This window comes from Corapipo altera, unplaced genomic scaffold, assembly GCF_003945725.1.
Source record: "Corapipo altera isolate COAL_440 unplaced genomic scaffold, ASM394572v1 224, whole genome shotgun sequence".
Classification (NCBI taxonomy): Eukaryota; Metazoa; Chordata; class Aves; order Passeriformes; family Pipridae; genus Corapipo; species Corapipo altera.
This window is the reverse complement of record NW_020884959.1, coordinates 652,942-669,459: the sequence shown is the minus strand read 5'-3', so window position 1 is coordinate 669,459 and position 16,518 is coordinate 652,942. Positions and strand designations below refer to the sequence as shown.

At 41.9% G+C, this 16,518-nt stretch overlaps 1 protein-coding gene across 1 annotated transcript in view; it reads right to left on the bottom strand.

The window, feature by feature from the left end:
• Positions 1-7,489: 7,489 nt before the first annotated feature.
• URI1 (URI1, prefoldin like chaperone) overlaps positions 7,490-16,518 on the bottom strand; it is a 41,390-nt gene continuing 32,361 nt past the window's right edge. The window contains exons 7-11 of the mRNA XM_027663888.1: positions 14,014-14,194; positions 13,179-13,446; positions 12,460-12,602; positions 10,578-10,836; positions 7,490-8,290 (exon numbers count right to left, since the gene is read on the bottom strand). Of these exons, the coding sequence (XP_027519689.1) occupies positions 8,102-8,290; positions 10,578-10,836; positions 12,460-12,602; positions 13,179-13,446; positions 14,014-14,194 (1,040 nt within the window). The 3' untranslated portion in view covers positions 7,490-8,101. The remainder of the gene's footprint in view (positions 8,291-10,577; positions 10,837-12,459; positions 12,603-13,178; positions 13,447-14,013; positions 14,195-16,518) is intronic.

Here is a 16,518-nt window from a genome sequence, read left to right as displayed (position 1 = left end):
CATTGCTCACTACACAGAAGAAAACAAATCCCCTGTACCCACAAAATGCAGATTCAACGGGGCAAAGCAGCCCCACTTGCTTAGTATAAATCTGGAACAACTCCAGTGGGCTCACTCCAGATTTACTGCTGTGTTTCCAATGCTGGATTTGGCTCCGCATCTCACGGGATGAGCATCAGCCCTCACCCCTTCCCCTCAAGAGCACCCCAATGTGCACACAGCAGAGACCCAGCAGCGCCGAGCCCAGACATCACATCCCTTCCTCCTCCCACCTCTCGGGTGGCATCTCCACACACAGATATTTAGATAGCTATATATTATTGTTTATGTAAAGCCATAGCTTTCCCTTGATTGCAAGGCATGGTGGGGCTGCTGATGAGGTTTGCTGTTGACATTTCTGCATTAGCTGGCTTTTGTCAATCCTGGCAGGCTGAGAAATTCTATCTTAAGGGCTGTTCTTTATTAAATTTGCAAGATACAAAACTGTGACTGACTCTTTTCTTTGGTGAATGTATAAATAATAAATCCAGATCGCTAAAAATAACAATTAAAATATTGCTCAAATTTAAAAGCAAAAAAAAAAAGAAAGAATTGGTAATTTTGAGACAGCTCTGTGCGGGCTGGAGGGACAGGCAGGGGCTGTGGGCAGTGTCCCTCCTTGGGGCTTCTGACAGCTGTCAATATTCAAAGTGCTTGAGGAGGGGGACAGGGTTGGGGAGAAACCAGCGTGCCTGAGCTGAGCCACTATGTGTTTTACCAAACTTTGTCACAGAGTCTTTTATACAACTCCTTTATGCAGGATCTGTGACATAATTCCTATTTTTTTCCACCAGCCATTATATATGATAAATAAAACAATGCACTGAAAACACTGAAATCTCTCATCAATGTCTTTGTGAAAAGGGCCCAGATAAATGAGTCTTGGAATCAAAGGCAGATTACATGACTGACCATGTATCATCCTCTATGTATTGAACATAGTCTTTGTAAAGATAGAGCGGTAATAAAAAGTGGTATTGTGTGCTGTGAAAGGCTGTGTGGGTCTGTGCATGACTAATCTGTCTTTCTGCATTATTTTATTCAATCTTCTCTGACTTTATGCCTTTGACATTTTTGCTACACTCAGTAAATTTGAGTGAATAGGCAATTTTAAAGAATTTTTATAGGGCTTCAGAGAAGTCATACGCAGACTGTATCTTTGTTCAGATTTAACAGTTTAAATATTTCCTTTGTCTAGGATGCAGAGTAATCTTTAGGCAGAGGAGAAGAGGGGGATGGGGTAGGAAATGCCTAAACCTCCCTTAATATTTTTGGCACCCTTTTGGCAGAGGCAGGGGTGGGAGCAGCACAGCAGGGCCCAGCCCAGGGGTCGTGGGGTGCCTGGGGAAGGGGTGTGATGTGCTGGATGGAGCCCTGGCAGGGTGGCCGGACGGGCTGTGCTCAACTTTGCCGCCTCTGCCGAAGAGCTGCGGGAATACCGGCTCCCTCCCGCAACTCAAGTGGGAAGCAGATGAAATGTTTAAAGGGCTATTGTGAATATAGGCTTAAATATGATCCTCTTGCATCAGCCAATTTCTCTGACAAGATATTGCAAGGGTTGCTGTTTCTTAGTAAATAATGATTTTATTGCATCTCTTTAATGAACTGATAACGTGATACACAGTAAATTATCTGCATCTATAACATTACTGAGGATAAGCAGCGTGGTTTTAGTAATTTATACCACAGAGAGACATGCATTATAAAAATAGGAAAATTATTTCCTTTGTTAAATTGTGCAGAAGTCTTTACCTGAGGAACACCAGACAGATTAATCTCCAGAGATCCACTCGCTTGTATTTAAGCTGTTGAACTGTTCGCTGTTTTTTCCTCAGAACAGTTGAAAAAAACATTTTGCGAGCCAGAATTGACACTGTGGGTATTGTTCCTGCTCACACAAGTTATTAAAATAATTACTAAGCTATTTTGAGGTAACTTGAATCTTTCTTTAAAACTTAAATCCAAATCTGAAGGAATTAGCGTAAATGATTTGCATTGATGGCAACCCAAGTATGGCAGCCAGCTCACCCGGGCACCTCTGGCAGCGCAGCCCCCGGCAGCTCCTCTGGCCCCAGCAGGGACTGAGGGGTGTGTGCTGGGTGGGATGGGGTTTGGCAGAGGGAAGAAACTGGGGGATCCCCCCCCGTGTTAGAGCTGCCATGGCTCATGGGGGGCTGCAGAGGGGCTCACGCCAAACCCCGCACGGCCCCAGAGCAGCACCGGTGGGACCCACAGTGTCACCCTGCAATGCTTGGCCCTGTTCCCTCTCCAAAAGCAGAGGCAGTCTCTGCTGCGAGCCCCTGTGAGCCTCCCAGTCCATTTGGGATTGGCAGCTGTCTGCAGGCACCCACAGTGTCACTGCCAGGGGCTGCTTGGCTCTGGGTGCTGCGGGACATCCACCTCCCGTTTCAACCTGGGCAGAGGCCAATGCCAACTTTCCTCACCAGCTACTAACGACACAATGTGGCCTGAAAGCTGGGATTTATCACCCAAGCAGGTCAGTAGTGGATGTACAGTCCCCACAGGGATCTGTCTGCACAGGTGTAACACTGGACAGGTGAGCACTGAGCAGCTGGGAAGAGAGGGAGGATTTACCAGGGGTTAGCTGGTTTGGGAATGTAGTTTTTGGTTTGGGGATGTAGTTTTTTGGTTTTACATTAGTATATCATTAACCTTTCCAAGAGATAACTGCACAGACAAGCCGGGATCCCAGAGCATGGGCAGAGCCCCATTAACCCACAGCCCACCCTTCTGAGAGGAGCACAGTGCTGGCAGATTACAATCCTAGATGTAATCATGTTTTAGCATCTTCAAAATTTTAAAGGCTGAAAATTCCCCATCTCGGTGCGAGATTGAATCGTGAATTCCCTCTGCCTCGTGCAGCAGGGATGGAAAAATACTACTTTTCATCCCTGCACAGTGCTTGATGTAAGTTTCTGAAAATGAGCGCTCTAGTAAGCCTAAAAATGTAGGATAATATGATTCATTTATAGATCTCTGATAATAGATGTGGTTTCTGTTACTCTGTTACCACATCAAGGATTACTCCTGCTCCTTCAGGAAGGACACAGCACCCTCCTCCTCCCAAGCCATTACCATAAAGCGGGATAAACAACAAATACCACCTTATCATTAGCCGCATGGAGCAGTTCCCATTGATTTATGACGCCAAACACCACAAGGCTGGATCAAGCTGCAAGTCCCCTTTTAGCAAATATTATTTCCACAAGACCGGTGTAAAACACAAGGAGCTGCCTCACCTGGGCTTGGTTTTGTTTACCACAAAAAAAAAAAAAAAAAAAAGAAATGTTTTACAACTTGCAGGAATTCTTTCCAATATTAGTTATTAACAACCCCAAGATGGTATTTGCATTTTTATAACCTTGTTACTTAAGAGTGAGACAGCGGAAGGAAAGACTTGGCGCTGGCGTTCCTTGCGCGCTTTAATCCCAGCCTGAGCTTTTTATGCTCGAGAGCACCTTGTGATGCTGTAACTAACCTCAAACCCGGAGCAGCGGGAGGGCAACAAACCCCCGAATACAGCAATGTCATGCTTTACAGGCGTACTCTCCGCAACAGCATGAATGAAGGGGGGGAAAAAAAAAAAAAAACAACACACCGGTTGCCAAGGAAACGCTCCAGTCCGGGTAATTATTACAGTAACTGTCTGCACACCCCACCTATAACACAAATGAATAATAAATCAGGGGCTGACTGGCAGCTCTCCGCGGCCGCTCGCCCACCGCTGCCCCCTCCCGGCCGCCGCCCGCACTGCAGCCCGCCCGGGCGCGCTCCCGTTCCCGCACCCGCGCAAAGGGGGAACCGCTCGCAGCACACCCGAAACCCATTTCGCTGGATTTGATTTAAAAGGCGCAGCGGGAGTTGGCAAAATTCACGTATCATGGGGTTAATGTGGGTTAGAGCGCAGCTATTTGTAACGCAGAAGCGCCGCATTCCAAATGCGCACATCTGATTTCTTTTAATCCCGGCTCGGGGTTTGTTGGGTTTTTCTTTTTTTTTTTTTTTTTTTCGGCATAAATCACTTAGTTAAAATGAACAGCCAAAACAGCTGGTTTAGACATTCACAAAACATCTAAAAATCTGCTGGTTTAGATGCCCTAAGTGAGCAATGGAAGTGCAACTCTTCTTACCAGGGAGAGAGAAATAGATCCGGTTACCTCCGAACCAGGTCCCAGCTCCACTGGCCCAGGACAGGCTTCAGCTCTCAGGACTGCCCCAGTTGCACTGAGTGCACAGCATCCTCTGCCTTTTCCTTCAGCTCCTCCTGGGCAGACCACCTCAGCACCAGAGGGGAAATGTCCCCCCCCACAACCCCTTCTTTGGGTATGGGCAGGTACCCAACACACTTGTGGCCAGTTAAGATTAAAGAGTAGATTTTTTTCTCCCAGTGAGGAATGGAAGAGGAGCAGGTGATTTGCAGTGCCTAACTGATGCAATCACAGCCCTGCAGAGGGCTGTGTGGGGTGGTGGGGCACAGCACCACACTGCTGGGGAACATTGACTTGTCCCCATGGCTGTGCAGTGCCCATGCTGGCTGCTGCCACCACTCTCATTTTAGACCAAAGACATCCTGTGCAAAAACGTTTTCCCTTGCTGTTTTCTGCTGCTGCATTTCTACCTGTGCAGTCATGCTTGGCTGCACTCACCTGGCACTGCTCACCTGTGCCCAAGCAGGCTGGGGACACTGGGGCAGGGATGGGGCTCCCTCCAGCATGTGTTCCTGTGCCACTCCAGCGACCAGCTGCCAGAGTTGCCTCAGCGTGGCCAGGCCACATCCTTCCTCCTGAGAACATGCAAGATCTTTTGGGAGGCATTGGGAAGAACCAATACTCCTTCCTCAGCCCCATGTCCAGAGCCCTTGGCAGACGAGGAGCCCTTCCAGCAGCAGCAAAGTCACCAAAGGAATTTCAGAATTAAAATGTACCCTTATTATTACATAACTGAGTAAAATCTCTAACTGCAGCACTGGGGGCAAAAAGATACTCATCAACAGATTAATTTACCACCAAGATCCCTACATGCCTTGGGTTTGAGGAACTGTTGCTCCATCCTGTGCTTGCTTCACCCATGCACTGGTGGTCATCTGCAGCCACTTGTTGGCTTCAGTGTTGCACATAAAGCAGATTTTAGGTCCTTGCAGATATAGGCCTTCACATGATCATTTTTTACTGTTTCGATTTTTATCTGCTTTGATAGATTTAATTAATTTTTGCTGTTGTTGTTTGGTGTTTATAAACATTCTATAAAACCCCTACAGCCATCTCTCTTGCTCCAGGCACCGCACAGTGAGTCTGCTGGTAAAGCTGGAGTGAAGAGACCAAAGATGAAGGCTCATTCCAGCCCCCGAGCCCTCTGACAATTAAATATACTGCAGAGAGGCACAGACACACTCAGGCTCCCTATTAGGAAAAACACTCATGTGCTCAGTTTTAAGCATGTGGTTCAATCCATTCTTCTTTACAAAATCTTTGAGACATAAGCACATGCCAAAGTGCATTCCTGAGTAAGGATGCTTCCCTGAACCGAGGCCATAATTCATTAAAACCCAAGGTGCATTTATCCTACTTTTTCCCCGTGAGCAGGGATGTAAAAAAACAGGAGGGGAGGAAAAAAGAAAACAAGCAAAGAATTAATTTTGATTTGAAACTGATCTATGGTGACAAGGGGCATTTGGTTCTGTTGAAGTAACTACAAGTGGGAAGTATTTCAGAAGATATCTAAATAAATCTTTTTAAAGGGGTTCCTCTCTCTCTTTCTTTCTTTCTCTCTGTTTCCCTCTAATTACCCATGTCTGGTAGTCTTGGATCTCAACCCCTTGTTATTTAAAATACATATTCATGGAACTATATTTTACAGTTGCACTGTTCTGGTTACAAAATAGCTTCTACTTTTCTAGGACATAATTTCATTTTGTTTAGCCAAGAATTCATTAAAGAAGCTATAAATAACCTCCTTTAAATATTTAGCCGTGAATAGAGGGTGGACTGGCATTGATGGCTTATTTTAGTACTAATGCAATATGCTTTAAAAAAAAAAATCCGCATTTGAGCATGAATCAAGTTAATGATTAACACTTTCGACGTGATTCTCAGGATCTCTTAAAGACGGCGATTGCCCCCTCCCAGGCAGTGTGGTGAGGGCGCAGCGGGGCTGCACAACTTCCCCTTCAGTTTTCCTTAGAGCAAAACACACTTTGTTCCGTGCTGAGGGGGAGATGTGGCCCCCCAGTTTTGGTGGGCTGCTGCCCTCCTGCTGCCACAGCCTGGCCAGCGTTTCCTGCCCATGACACCACAGTGCCTTCCCAAACACCTGGCAGGGAACATCGGAGCTGGGTGGAGTGCAGCCGACTTTAGAAGTCACCTTACAGAAAGAAGTCCCAAGCACAGAGAGAAAAGAGTGTTGAAAAGGGGGGAGCTGGTGATTGTGTTTTCATGCATGAAGCTGCACTATGAGCTCACCTGCTGTGATCTGAGAGCAAAGGATACGAGCGCAAGGCGCGGTTATTTTAGGGGAAGGTGAGGAAACGGCATTAGCTGATGCCGGGCTCAGGGATGGCCAAGACTGGGAAAACCACATGCTGTTGGCTCTCAGGCTGCCCGTTTACAAAGCCACAGAACTGTGGCTGAAAGCAAATCCCTCCTTACACCTCCCAAGTCCTTCTGCCTCATTTTTCAGGCTGTGGTTTGATGATGTCAGCTGGAGAGCACCATCAGTTCAAGGTACTCCAGCTCCCATGTCCTCTGCCATCATTTTTCCTTGTCCTTGCTCAACATAACTACCCCTCTAACTGTGCTGATACAGACATGCTGAGAAAGACATTAGGAAACTCACTAGCTTCAAAAAACTACACACAACTACCAAAAAAAACCGGAAAACCCAAACCCAGTAGTTTGCTTTTTTAGCCCGTCTCTGTCACCAATTATCATTCAAGGGGTGGCCCCGACATTTTGTCCCTGTCTCAGCAAAATGAGGGGATGGCAAGACTGGAAGGAGCTGCTGGGCAGGGACTCCTAAAGCCAGGACTGCTCTCAGTCATGAGAAGGATACACCAAACTGTACCCTGAGTGCTGCAGTGCTGTTGCATTTTGAAATAAAGCTGAAGCATTAAGACATTTTTCCTTAGTGCTGACTCCCTCTGGGCATTCCCAAGACAATTACAATGTTTTCTGAGTATACAAAAGAACTAGGAGATTTTGTAATCAAGAGTCTGAGTTTATGCTTCTCTCCTTAAGAGCATTCAATTTCCATGGACATTCATTAGCAGGAGGTTAAAACACAATGGCAGAAGAGAATGGACTGCTTTTATGTCCATGTGGTAGTAAACATTTCAAGCCAGAAATGCAAGTTCAAAATAAAAACCTCTCTGTGGCGTTTCCAAATTAGTAGTAAAGCAAAAAAAAAAAAAAAAAAACCACACAACTTTCACAGCTTTTTTACTGAAAATTTAATTTTACAAAATACCCTTTTCCATCAAAGAAACTTCCCTGCAATGCACATGAACCCGGCATTTTACAGATCTGTACAGTGAGAGATCAGAGAGGTTTGAAAGAAGGAAAAAAACTTTTAGCAGACATCTAGTTGCAAAACCTACAGCAATGTGAATACAAGTGTGTCTTAAAATGCTAAAGCAAGTAATGCAATATAATTGGTGAACCTATTTGAAATGTGAAAAGTTTCCTTAAAATGGTCCATATGGTATGTAGAACCTCACAGCTGGCACAAAACTGCCTGTATTTAGGTTTAAACACAAAAACAATGTATGTAAGGAACAGTCTTTGAAAAAGAACCCAAGTGCTGCTATCGTAAGGCAAACATACAAAGGTGCTGACAGCACACAGGGAAACCGACAAAATAAGGTGAATACTCAAGTGTTCCAACACTGAAGTGTTTGTTTTTTTTAATGTTGCCAGTAAACGTTTCAGAGATAACCGATGCCAAATTAGCACTGGATGACCTGTTAACTAGCTGGGTGTTACAGAGGAAGCTCTACAGAACCTCAAGAGATGTGAAACTAGGCGAGAGTACTGGCGCTTCAGCCGGCTTAGTTAGTCTTTTGCATCCTGGCAGCTTTGAATTTTGAAATTCTCTTAGTAGTTTCTTCTGGAGCTTCGGACAAAACTTCCTCTGATTTTCGCTCCAGAATGGTCGGCAGGACTGGGTGAGCGATGACTGGGTGTGTTATTAAGGAGGGAGACAAAGGCTCCTTTTCTATAACAGTTCCGGAAAATGCCTACAACAGAAGAGAATACTCAAAATGAGCTAATAAAATGCAAATGTGAGGCTATGCCCATAAGGTCATTACCCTATATTAGCCTGATTAGGATTGTTATTTCTTTTAATCAAAAGTAAAGAAATATCTTTAAATCAATGATTGTTCCCTGCATAAGTAACCAAATTGTAATTAACCTCAAAATATAGCTTGTTCAAAGATGACTGAAAGTGTCTTAAAAGTACTACTTAATCTCATTCCTACTGCATAAATGATCTAAAAATTTGCTTCCTCACTGACACATGCTCAAGAAATAAAACAGCTGATGTAATACACAGTTTCATTTTGGATCAGAAATGGAGAGACTTTGCAAAGTTGAAGTATGTCAGCATTTCCATCATACGTCATGTTTTATGACTTAGTGTCTTCTAATTGCATCAAGCTGACACACTGTGTATGAACTGGCAAGCATATATTTTGTTTGTTCTTTTCTCCTTACCAAATATGATCAAAAAATGGTGAAAGCAATTTATACTTAAGAGAACAGCAAACTTGCTTCCAACTATTTCTCTCTATAAAAGGTCTAATAAAAACATGTAATGTTTAAAAATTATAATTTATATGCAGCTGATTATATGACTAAATCCTTTTTAACTTAGCTAAGAAATGACGATGATTCTTGGAAAACACGGGGAAACAAGCAGCTCAGAACTACTCTTATAAACATATTTAAGAACAAATCATCCACTGTGTATTGAAACCAGAAAATTCAGAATGCCCAAGGACAAGGGGAAGCAGTTCACATCCAAGGTCTGATGCTCATACTGGGCACAAAGGAATGCACACCAGATTTAGTCACTATGCTTAGTTCTGCTTTTTCATAACTCAGTTACCAAGAAAAACAAAGCAAAACAAACCAGCCATTCTTTTCTTGCAGGACCTGCAAAAAAGCAGTGTTTTTTTGTTTTCTGCTCCAATAGACAAAGTGTGCCTAAAGCTGTGCCTGTACACAACTGCGTCGTTCTAACAAGCAGCTCATTTTCAAAACCAGGTAAGCAAAATACAAACTAAGACCACTGCGGTAAAATTAGAAATAAAAAAAAGTTAGCGTGTTGCAAATGATAATGGAGAAATAATGCACTTCAAACACCCACAGAAACAAGCTAAAGCAAAACAACAGCATTTAGGAAGGGACGTCTGACTGGAGTGTTTTGCTCACTCTCTTTCAGTTACTTAGAAAATACATTACATTGTAGAGAATAAACATGTCAGATTCAGATAATGGACTGATGGGTAACATCTAAAGTGTACTTAGATGTTTTATAAAAATATAGCAAATATATTCCAGAAAGTATACAACGTGAAGTGCTAACTGTACAGATAAATCTTCCACCATGAATCTTCACATCCTGCCTGGATTCCTCTGCAGCTGTTTGTTTGAAAAACGATGATAAACAATAGCTTTTATGAGGACTTCATTTCTTGACAAAAAATAATTTTTCTAAAAATAGTGTTTTCATTGAACTTGCCCACTGCATTGGGAACTACTGAAAACTCAAGTTTTATCTAGTTTGAAAAAATTAGTGTTAAGTTCTTACATATGCTATGCCATGAATTTCTACATTTAATTCTTGTATTCACCTGGTCACTAAACCACTGTAAATTTTTCCTTATACTGTACAGTCTCTTTCCTTTATGATGAAGCTCTGAACTTTTCAAACATGTGAAAACGGATTTGTTTGGGATCACTAATGGCCCCAGCCTGGAATGGGATGAGTAGCAGTGTAACGTTTCCTTCCACTGGGCAATTTCTCTGCTATTGGCAAGTCAAAATAATAACTCAGCTGATATCTATGTGTTTTAAAAATTAAAAACCACCAGCTAGAAACTAGCTGTCTATTAGCTGTGCAACACAGGTGAGAGAATCAACTCTTCCCTCTCATCAGTTACAAAGCACAGATTTTTCTCTTTTTCTTTTCTTTCAATCCTGCTGTATGTCCTGCAGTGAAATGTTCAGGATGACCCAGCAGACAGAACACTGGTTTCAGTAACACCAGGAAGTGACTACTTTGTGGGATCTTCATGGAAGAGGTTCAGGTATCAGAGAAGCCATCTGAACTGCTCCTCCCCTCTGTCCCTGGGATGTGTGTGACAGATGCCTGTCACCTGATAATGTCCTTCTGAAGCAAACTAGGTAGGAGTTAGAAAATTATTTTAAAGAAATCAAACTCATGGTATAGGCAACTACAGTCATTAGATTTCTCATTTTTATCCCTGCCAACAATCAATAATTAATTAAAAACTGTACCTCAGTTGTCCCTGAAGAGGGAGGAAGCTTTTTCAGTAGCTGCTGCTGCCCCTCCTCCTCCTCTTCCTCCAGTATGCCTTCGCTGTTGTCACTCTGAGTAGCTTCATCACAGCTAATACTCCTCTGAACTCCTCGTCTGTCATCAAACTCAGCAGCACTGTTCTCACTGGTATCGCTACAAACACTGTTCTCTCTGCTTCGAGACTTCAAAATTGATTTACGAGGGACATATTCTCCATTCACAACATCAACAAAGACTCTATAAAGGAAAATGTTAGCTTTAATAAACCATTTCAGGATCAGATGACAAATTTACAGTGATCTTGCTTTGTCTTTTGTACAAATTAATTATGATGTGCTTTTCCAACTTTTTTGCTGCAGAATCACAATACTGTACCTTCTGAGGCATTTTATTTACCAATGCACAAGAGTCAATTCTGCAGAGCAAACGCTGTTATGCCCTTGATTCAAGCATTAAGTGGTACATTCTTTCAGCAGAAAATGTATAGCCTTTTGAAAAATGTTAGAAAACAGAATAATGTGAGTTACAAAAAGTTAGAAGAAAGGTAAACTAAATGATTATCAGGGTTATTTCTGTAAAGAGATTCAGAAGATCACAATGTCACAAGGTATTTCAGAGTTGAGTACTTGTCAAATGTAGAATAAAAAAACCAAAAAACATTCATTGTAGGTGGAAAGGATGGAGCTTTTTTCCTGACAAGTGTCATATTCTGCTTTAAGTTAAAAAAAAATAATTTAAAAATCAGCTTTTAAGTTCATATCAACAGTAAGACACTTTTCAAGTATTAACAGACTGTAAACTGACAAAACCAGCTCTTCCTACAGCTTGTACTTCATCTCCATGCCTTAAGTCAAGGTTGGGTGGAAGAGAAAGACAAGACAATGCCAACTTTATCAAACTCATAAAGGAGGAGCCCAATGACTGGATGAGTGTTACGGGTGTTACTTGTTTCTAACAGCTTTATTCATCAGGCACTTATGGGAATATATCTCCACAGAAAATGGAGTTTTCCCTCACATAGCTCAGGGAGAACACCACGAAAGAATCCTTTACTTCAGCCCCAGCAGCTGCAATTACAGGATGTGGTTTTACTTTTCACACTTTGTGACACGCTTTTTAATATATTTAGGTACTGAAATACACTGACATAGAAATGCAGTGTGATTTTCACAAGCACTTAATCAACCAATCTAATAGGTGTCTGTGTTTATCTTTACAGACCTAAATACTTGTTTAGCTCTCCTGTCACCTTAGTTTAGTGTTGTATACAATCCTGTAAGCCAAACATTGTTTTTCAAACTCTCTGTGTGTGGGTGTCCTGCAGGTGAGCAGTATTTTTTATGTAGAATAGAGATAGTGATGTACTGAAGTCAGGGAGAGAAAATGGAAGAGAAACTAGGCAAACAAAGACCTAAATATGTTCTGAAGATACTGAAAGGAAGAGGCAAACCACAGAAAATTAGTAACTGGGAAAGGAGGGATATTAAAAGTGGTAGATCTGGTCGGTTCTGTTTGAAAACAAACACAGAAGCAAATGACATGGAATTAAACAGAATGCACAACATAACTGCTGCATTCCTTTCTGAGCATAGGATGCACTGGCAAATTCACCTCAATTTCAGAAGCTCTGAAAAAGCAGGTAAATCATAGATTGCCATTTGGAAAAGGAGATGTTAAGCTCAGAAATGTTTTATGGACATGCAAGAACGGCAACCATGCAGAAGCCACAAACTTTCATTTTTAAGTACTAAACTCGGTTCCAGCTGTTTGTTTCAGGGAACTGTGGGCTGGTTTCACACTACAGGTGGACAGAAGTGAAGAGAGAAGGAAGCTCACGTGCCAAAGCCATGAATTACACACCGGTAAATGTCTGCTGGGGTTTTGATGTTGGGCAGGTCTGGAGCTGCGTGGCCGTTGCCACTGCTGTTCTTCCTCTTACGCTTGGCCTCTTCTTTCTTTTCGCTGAATTTCAAAGTAGTATTTTTTCCTGTGTTTATTCTTACCTGAAAATTGAACACAAACAATGGTCTAGACCAGAAAATCAACAATCACCAGGCTTCAGATGAACTGGCTCTTCTGATGTTCTCCTACCCGAGCAGCTGGGGACTAGGAAGCATAGATAAGTTAAACAAATGTATGAATGGCAACATTCACAGTATGAACTGTTTATTCTCTACCACTTGCACTAGGCTGGGGCATTTCTTTGCACTAATGTGCACGTATTTTGCATATAATATATGACAATCTTCTTATTTGAACTCTGCTCAACAGCTGAGCTGTTCAAAGGTCAATTTCAAGGCAAGTACAAAGTAATTCTAAAAAATCCTAGACAGGATACTCCCTTTTACAAAGCCAGAAGCCAGAACAGCAAGCTAGACATTTCAAGATAATTTTTTTTAATACCATATTTGGAACTGCAGGATTTAAACAGTGGGTTTCAAGCATTTGAAAAATATCCAAATGTCACCTACCGTTAGCGTTCTACTTCATCTACATGAGCTAGAATTTTCTGTTTTATATATGGTATATATGTTTTATGCAATCTCTTGAACAAAATATAAAAATAATGAAATACAAACCCTTTTAGGTTCAACAGTGTGAGAGAAAAAAATAGTTGGAATAGAGTTATCTCCAACATCTACATCATCTTCCTCATCACTGTGATAACAAGTAGAGCCATTAACTTGGCCCCCAAACAAGTCTGAGTTTGTTACTTCTTTATGGAAGTTGCCCTGAGTAATACAGTCTTCTGCCCTATATGTCCCATTCAGATCTATTCTCTTATCTTCCTTCTCCTCTTCAGAAGAGGTTGCATCTTCTCCATTTGTCTCAACTGTATCAGGCATCCTATGGAATGAAAAATATTTAAGTGAACTGCAGCAATTCAAGCTCTTGAGAGACACAAACATATGAAATACGAGCAAGCCTGAACCTAACTTTTTTTAGCCAGGTGCTGTTTTTTTAGCCAGACTGTGGAACTTCTTGGTACTCTCTAACAATCACTAGGTCTTTTCCATGTCACCTGCAAATATCAAAACTGTGACATCATGGCTAACAACACATGTATTGCTTCAGAATCAGAACAGATCCAAGGGTGTTGTTAAGCACTAAATGTGTAACTCCCACACTGGAAATGACGGATTTTCCTAACTTGTGGGAAATGAATTTCACTTCCCCCTCTTCTATCATCTCTAAGATAAAATACCAGAATGCTGGACTGCCACGGTTCCACAGTGGCAGATTTTGGCAGCTTTGACATTGCAATGCATGCTTTGTTCATGTTCCACCCCTCTTCCACCTATTATGATTTTAACTGCATATTTGCACTCACAGTGAGATCCTATGTGTACCAACAGCATCACACCCCTACAGTTTTCTGAACTCCAGCCCTGCCTGTGCACAGCAGCCCTGTACCTGTCAAGTTCACCAAGGATCTCCTCTTGTCTCTCGAGCTCTTCTAAGCGGGCCCACAGTTCCTCCTCTGACTGAAAACGGCCCATTGATTTTGTATCACTTCCATTTGCTTGAAAATCTACCTCAAAAACATTTGATACTTTGGGCTTTGAATGAGGTCTGTGAGCAGTTCGGTATTTTCCTGTGTAACAAAAAGTAAGATGCAATTACTGAAGCAATTGGCAAAAAAAATCCAACAGAAAACGCTGGGGTAAAAAAAAAAACCCACAATGGAGTTAAGGAATATGGGCAGAACGTTTTCCATTTCAAATTATTGTTTAACTGTTTAAGTGAAACTGTCAATGAACCAGAGCACCAGCACAGGATAATAGTCTCCGGATGTTACAGAAATACTGAGGCAAAGCAGAGATGTTTATTTACAAAGCAGGAGACACTGATCCTGTGACAGTTTTATTACAATGTAGGTTTTTTTACCTCTTGTGCCAAACAGTAGATCTTGATTTGCTCTGATAGATACCAACATGCGAATGTGACATTTGTTCACTGTCCCATTAACAGCACATTTTATTAACTGAGAAAACAAACCTAGTTTGTACTCTAGCTCACTTTTTATAAAGTCACCTATATTCAAAAAGCAGAGTCTTTTTGTTTTGGATTTTTTTTAAATTGACAATGAAGACCATTAAAAATGATCTCCAGAGTCAACTGGAAAATCTGACCCAAATCCAGTCATTATGAATCACTTATTTGGTGAAAAAGACTGTGAAAAGCATACATAAATCTGCCTTTCAGAAATAATAAATATAAACCCCACTTATAGCTTCAGAGGTGACCTGAGATACACACTTGTGAGCAAATGGTAGTCACTGACAAGTTCTTGCTGGCATTTAAAAGCTTTGCTACCTCATAAAACGGTGCATCCATTGAGGATGGGGAATACTTTTTCCTGTTTGAGTGCTGTCTAGCACATAGGGAACAAACTGCCCACCAACAAAACTAATGCTTTAGCCCTGTCTGGGTGAAGGGCAGGACTGTTTCTTTAACCCCCCTTCACCACAAAACCATCAGCTCCCAGGAGCTGTTTCTGAGTGGTCCCAGGCAGGTTCCCAAGGGGAATTCCCTGCTCTCTGCCATCACCACCCCCACGCAGCTCCCGCACCTCTTTACAGGATTGAGACCCATCCCCTTCCACCACTGCCACAAACACACTCCATGTTTCATCTGTGCAGTGGGAACTCCAGTATCTCTGTGGGTCTTTTTGACACCGCTTTGTGATTCTGATCAACACCAATACGATGTTGCTCAGCATCCTTCAAGTTTTAAAATCTCCATTAACCAACTGTGCGGCCATTTTTTTTTTTTAAATTTTAAGAACTCGTGGCTTAAACATATCCTTATTCAAATACGTCAGCTTATACTTTAATCCTGAGTTAAATACTAATTCAACAGCAACATTAAAAAGCAAACAGGTGACTGCAAGTAATGTTGGAATGTGTGTCCCCTACTCTTGCATGGGATAGCACTTTTCATCATCTCATTAAGAAAGGGCTGAAATGTATTTTATTGAGATTTGAATATAAATTGAGGTAAGCCAAGCAATCAGAGCAGCTTGTGAGCATTTCATTCAGTATAATTACAAAATTAATAAATAAAATTTGGAAGGATTAGTTAACGATCTATTTCAATTTGATTTTCAAATTGTGCTCTCCTAATTTCTTTCTGTTACCCTTCAGTATTAACCACGGACTTGACTACCAAGGTAAGCACAGGGCTTCCTGAACACCAGCAAGTGCTTCAACGTGCCAGTCATCTTCCCTCCTAATTCTAACACTTCTGTCAGTTAGGAAACCAGGTCAGATCTCAGAGACAACAGAGGGTAACCACCTTCTATACCAACATCCACTGTGCTCTCTCACTGTTACCACAGCATCACCATTAACCTCATACACTAATGAAAAAAAGTGAAGTATTAAAATCCAGAAAATGAAGACTCAACAATAAACTAATGAGGTGTTCAGGGTACTTGTTTTTGTCTTCCTCAGAGATACAGCCCATTTCCATGTGAACAAAACCAATGAAGCCCAGGCTGCTTCAACATAATCACTAAGTTGTTCTTTTACTTATTTCTCTCTCAATCTCAGTACACACTGGTACTGTGAGAAAACTCAGGTAATTCCCACTTACAGATTTTCAAGAAAAATTAAGAGGGTTTCAAAGGACAACGGTGATGACAGAAGTTTAGGATACAAAATAGTTGCAGAAAGGTTGAGCTGGCATCCACAGCATCCACTGTTAATACAGTGGGAAGCATTTCCCAGAATGCTGCTCCTCCTATTTTGCAATGACATCTATGCATTGGAGAGACACCTCCTTAGTCAGCCTTGGCATACAGAGATTACTGTGATTTACTCTAGAAAAACATAACAGTGAACTGCCCAGCTCAGCCCTCTGCAAATCACAAACTACTGCTCCTCCTAAAAATGTCCAAGTGATGCTATTTTCAGA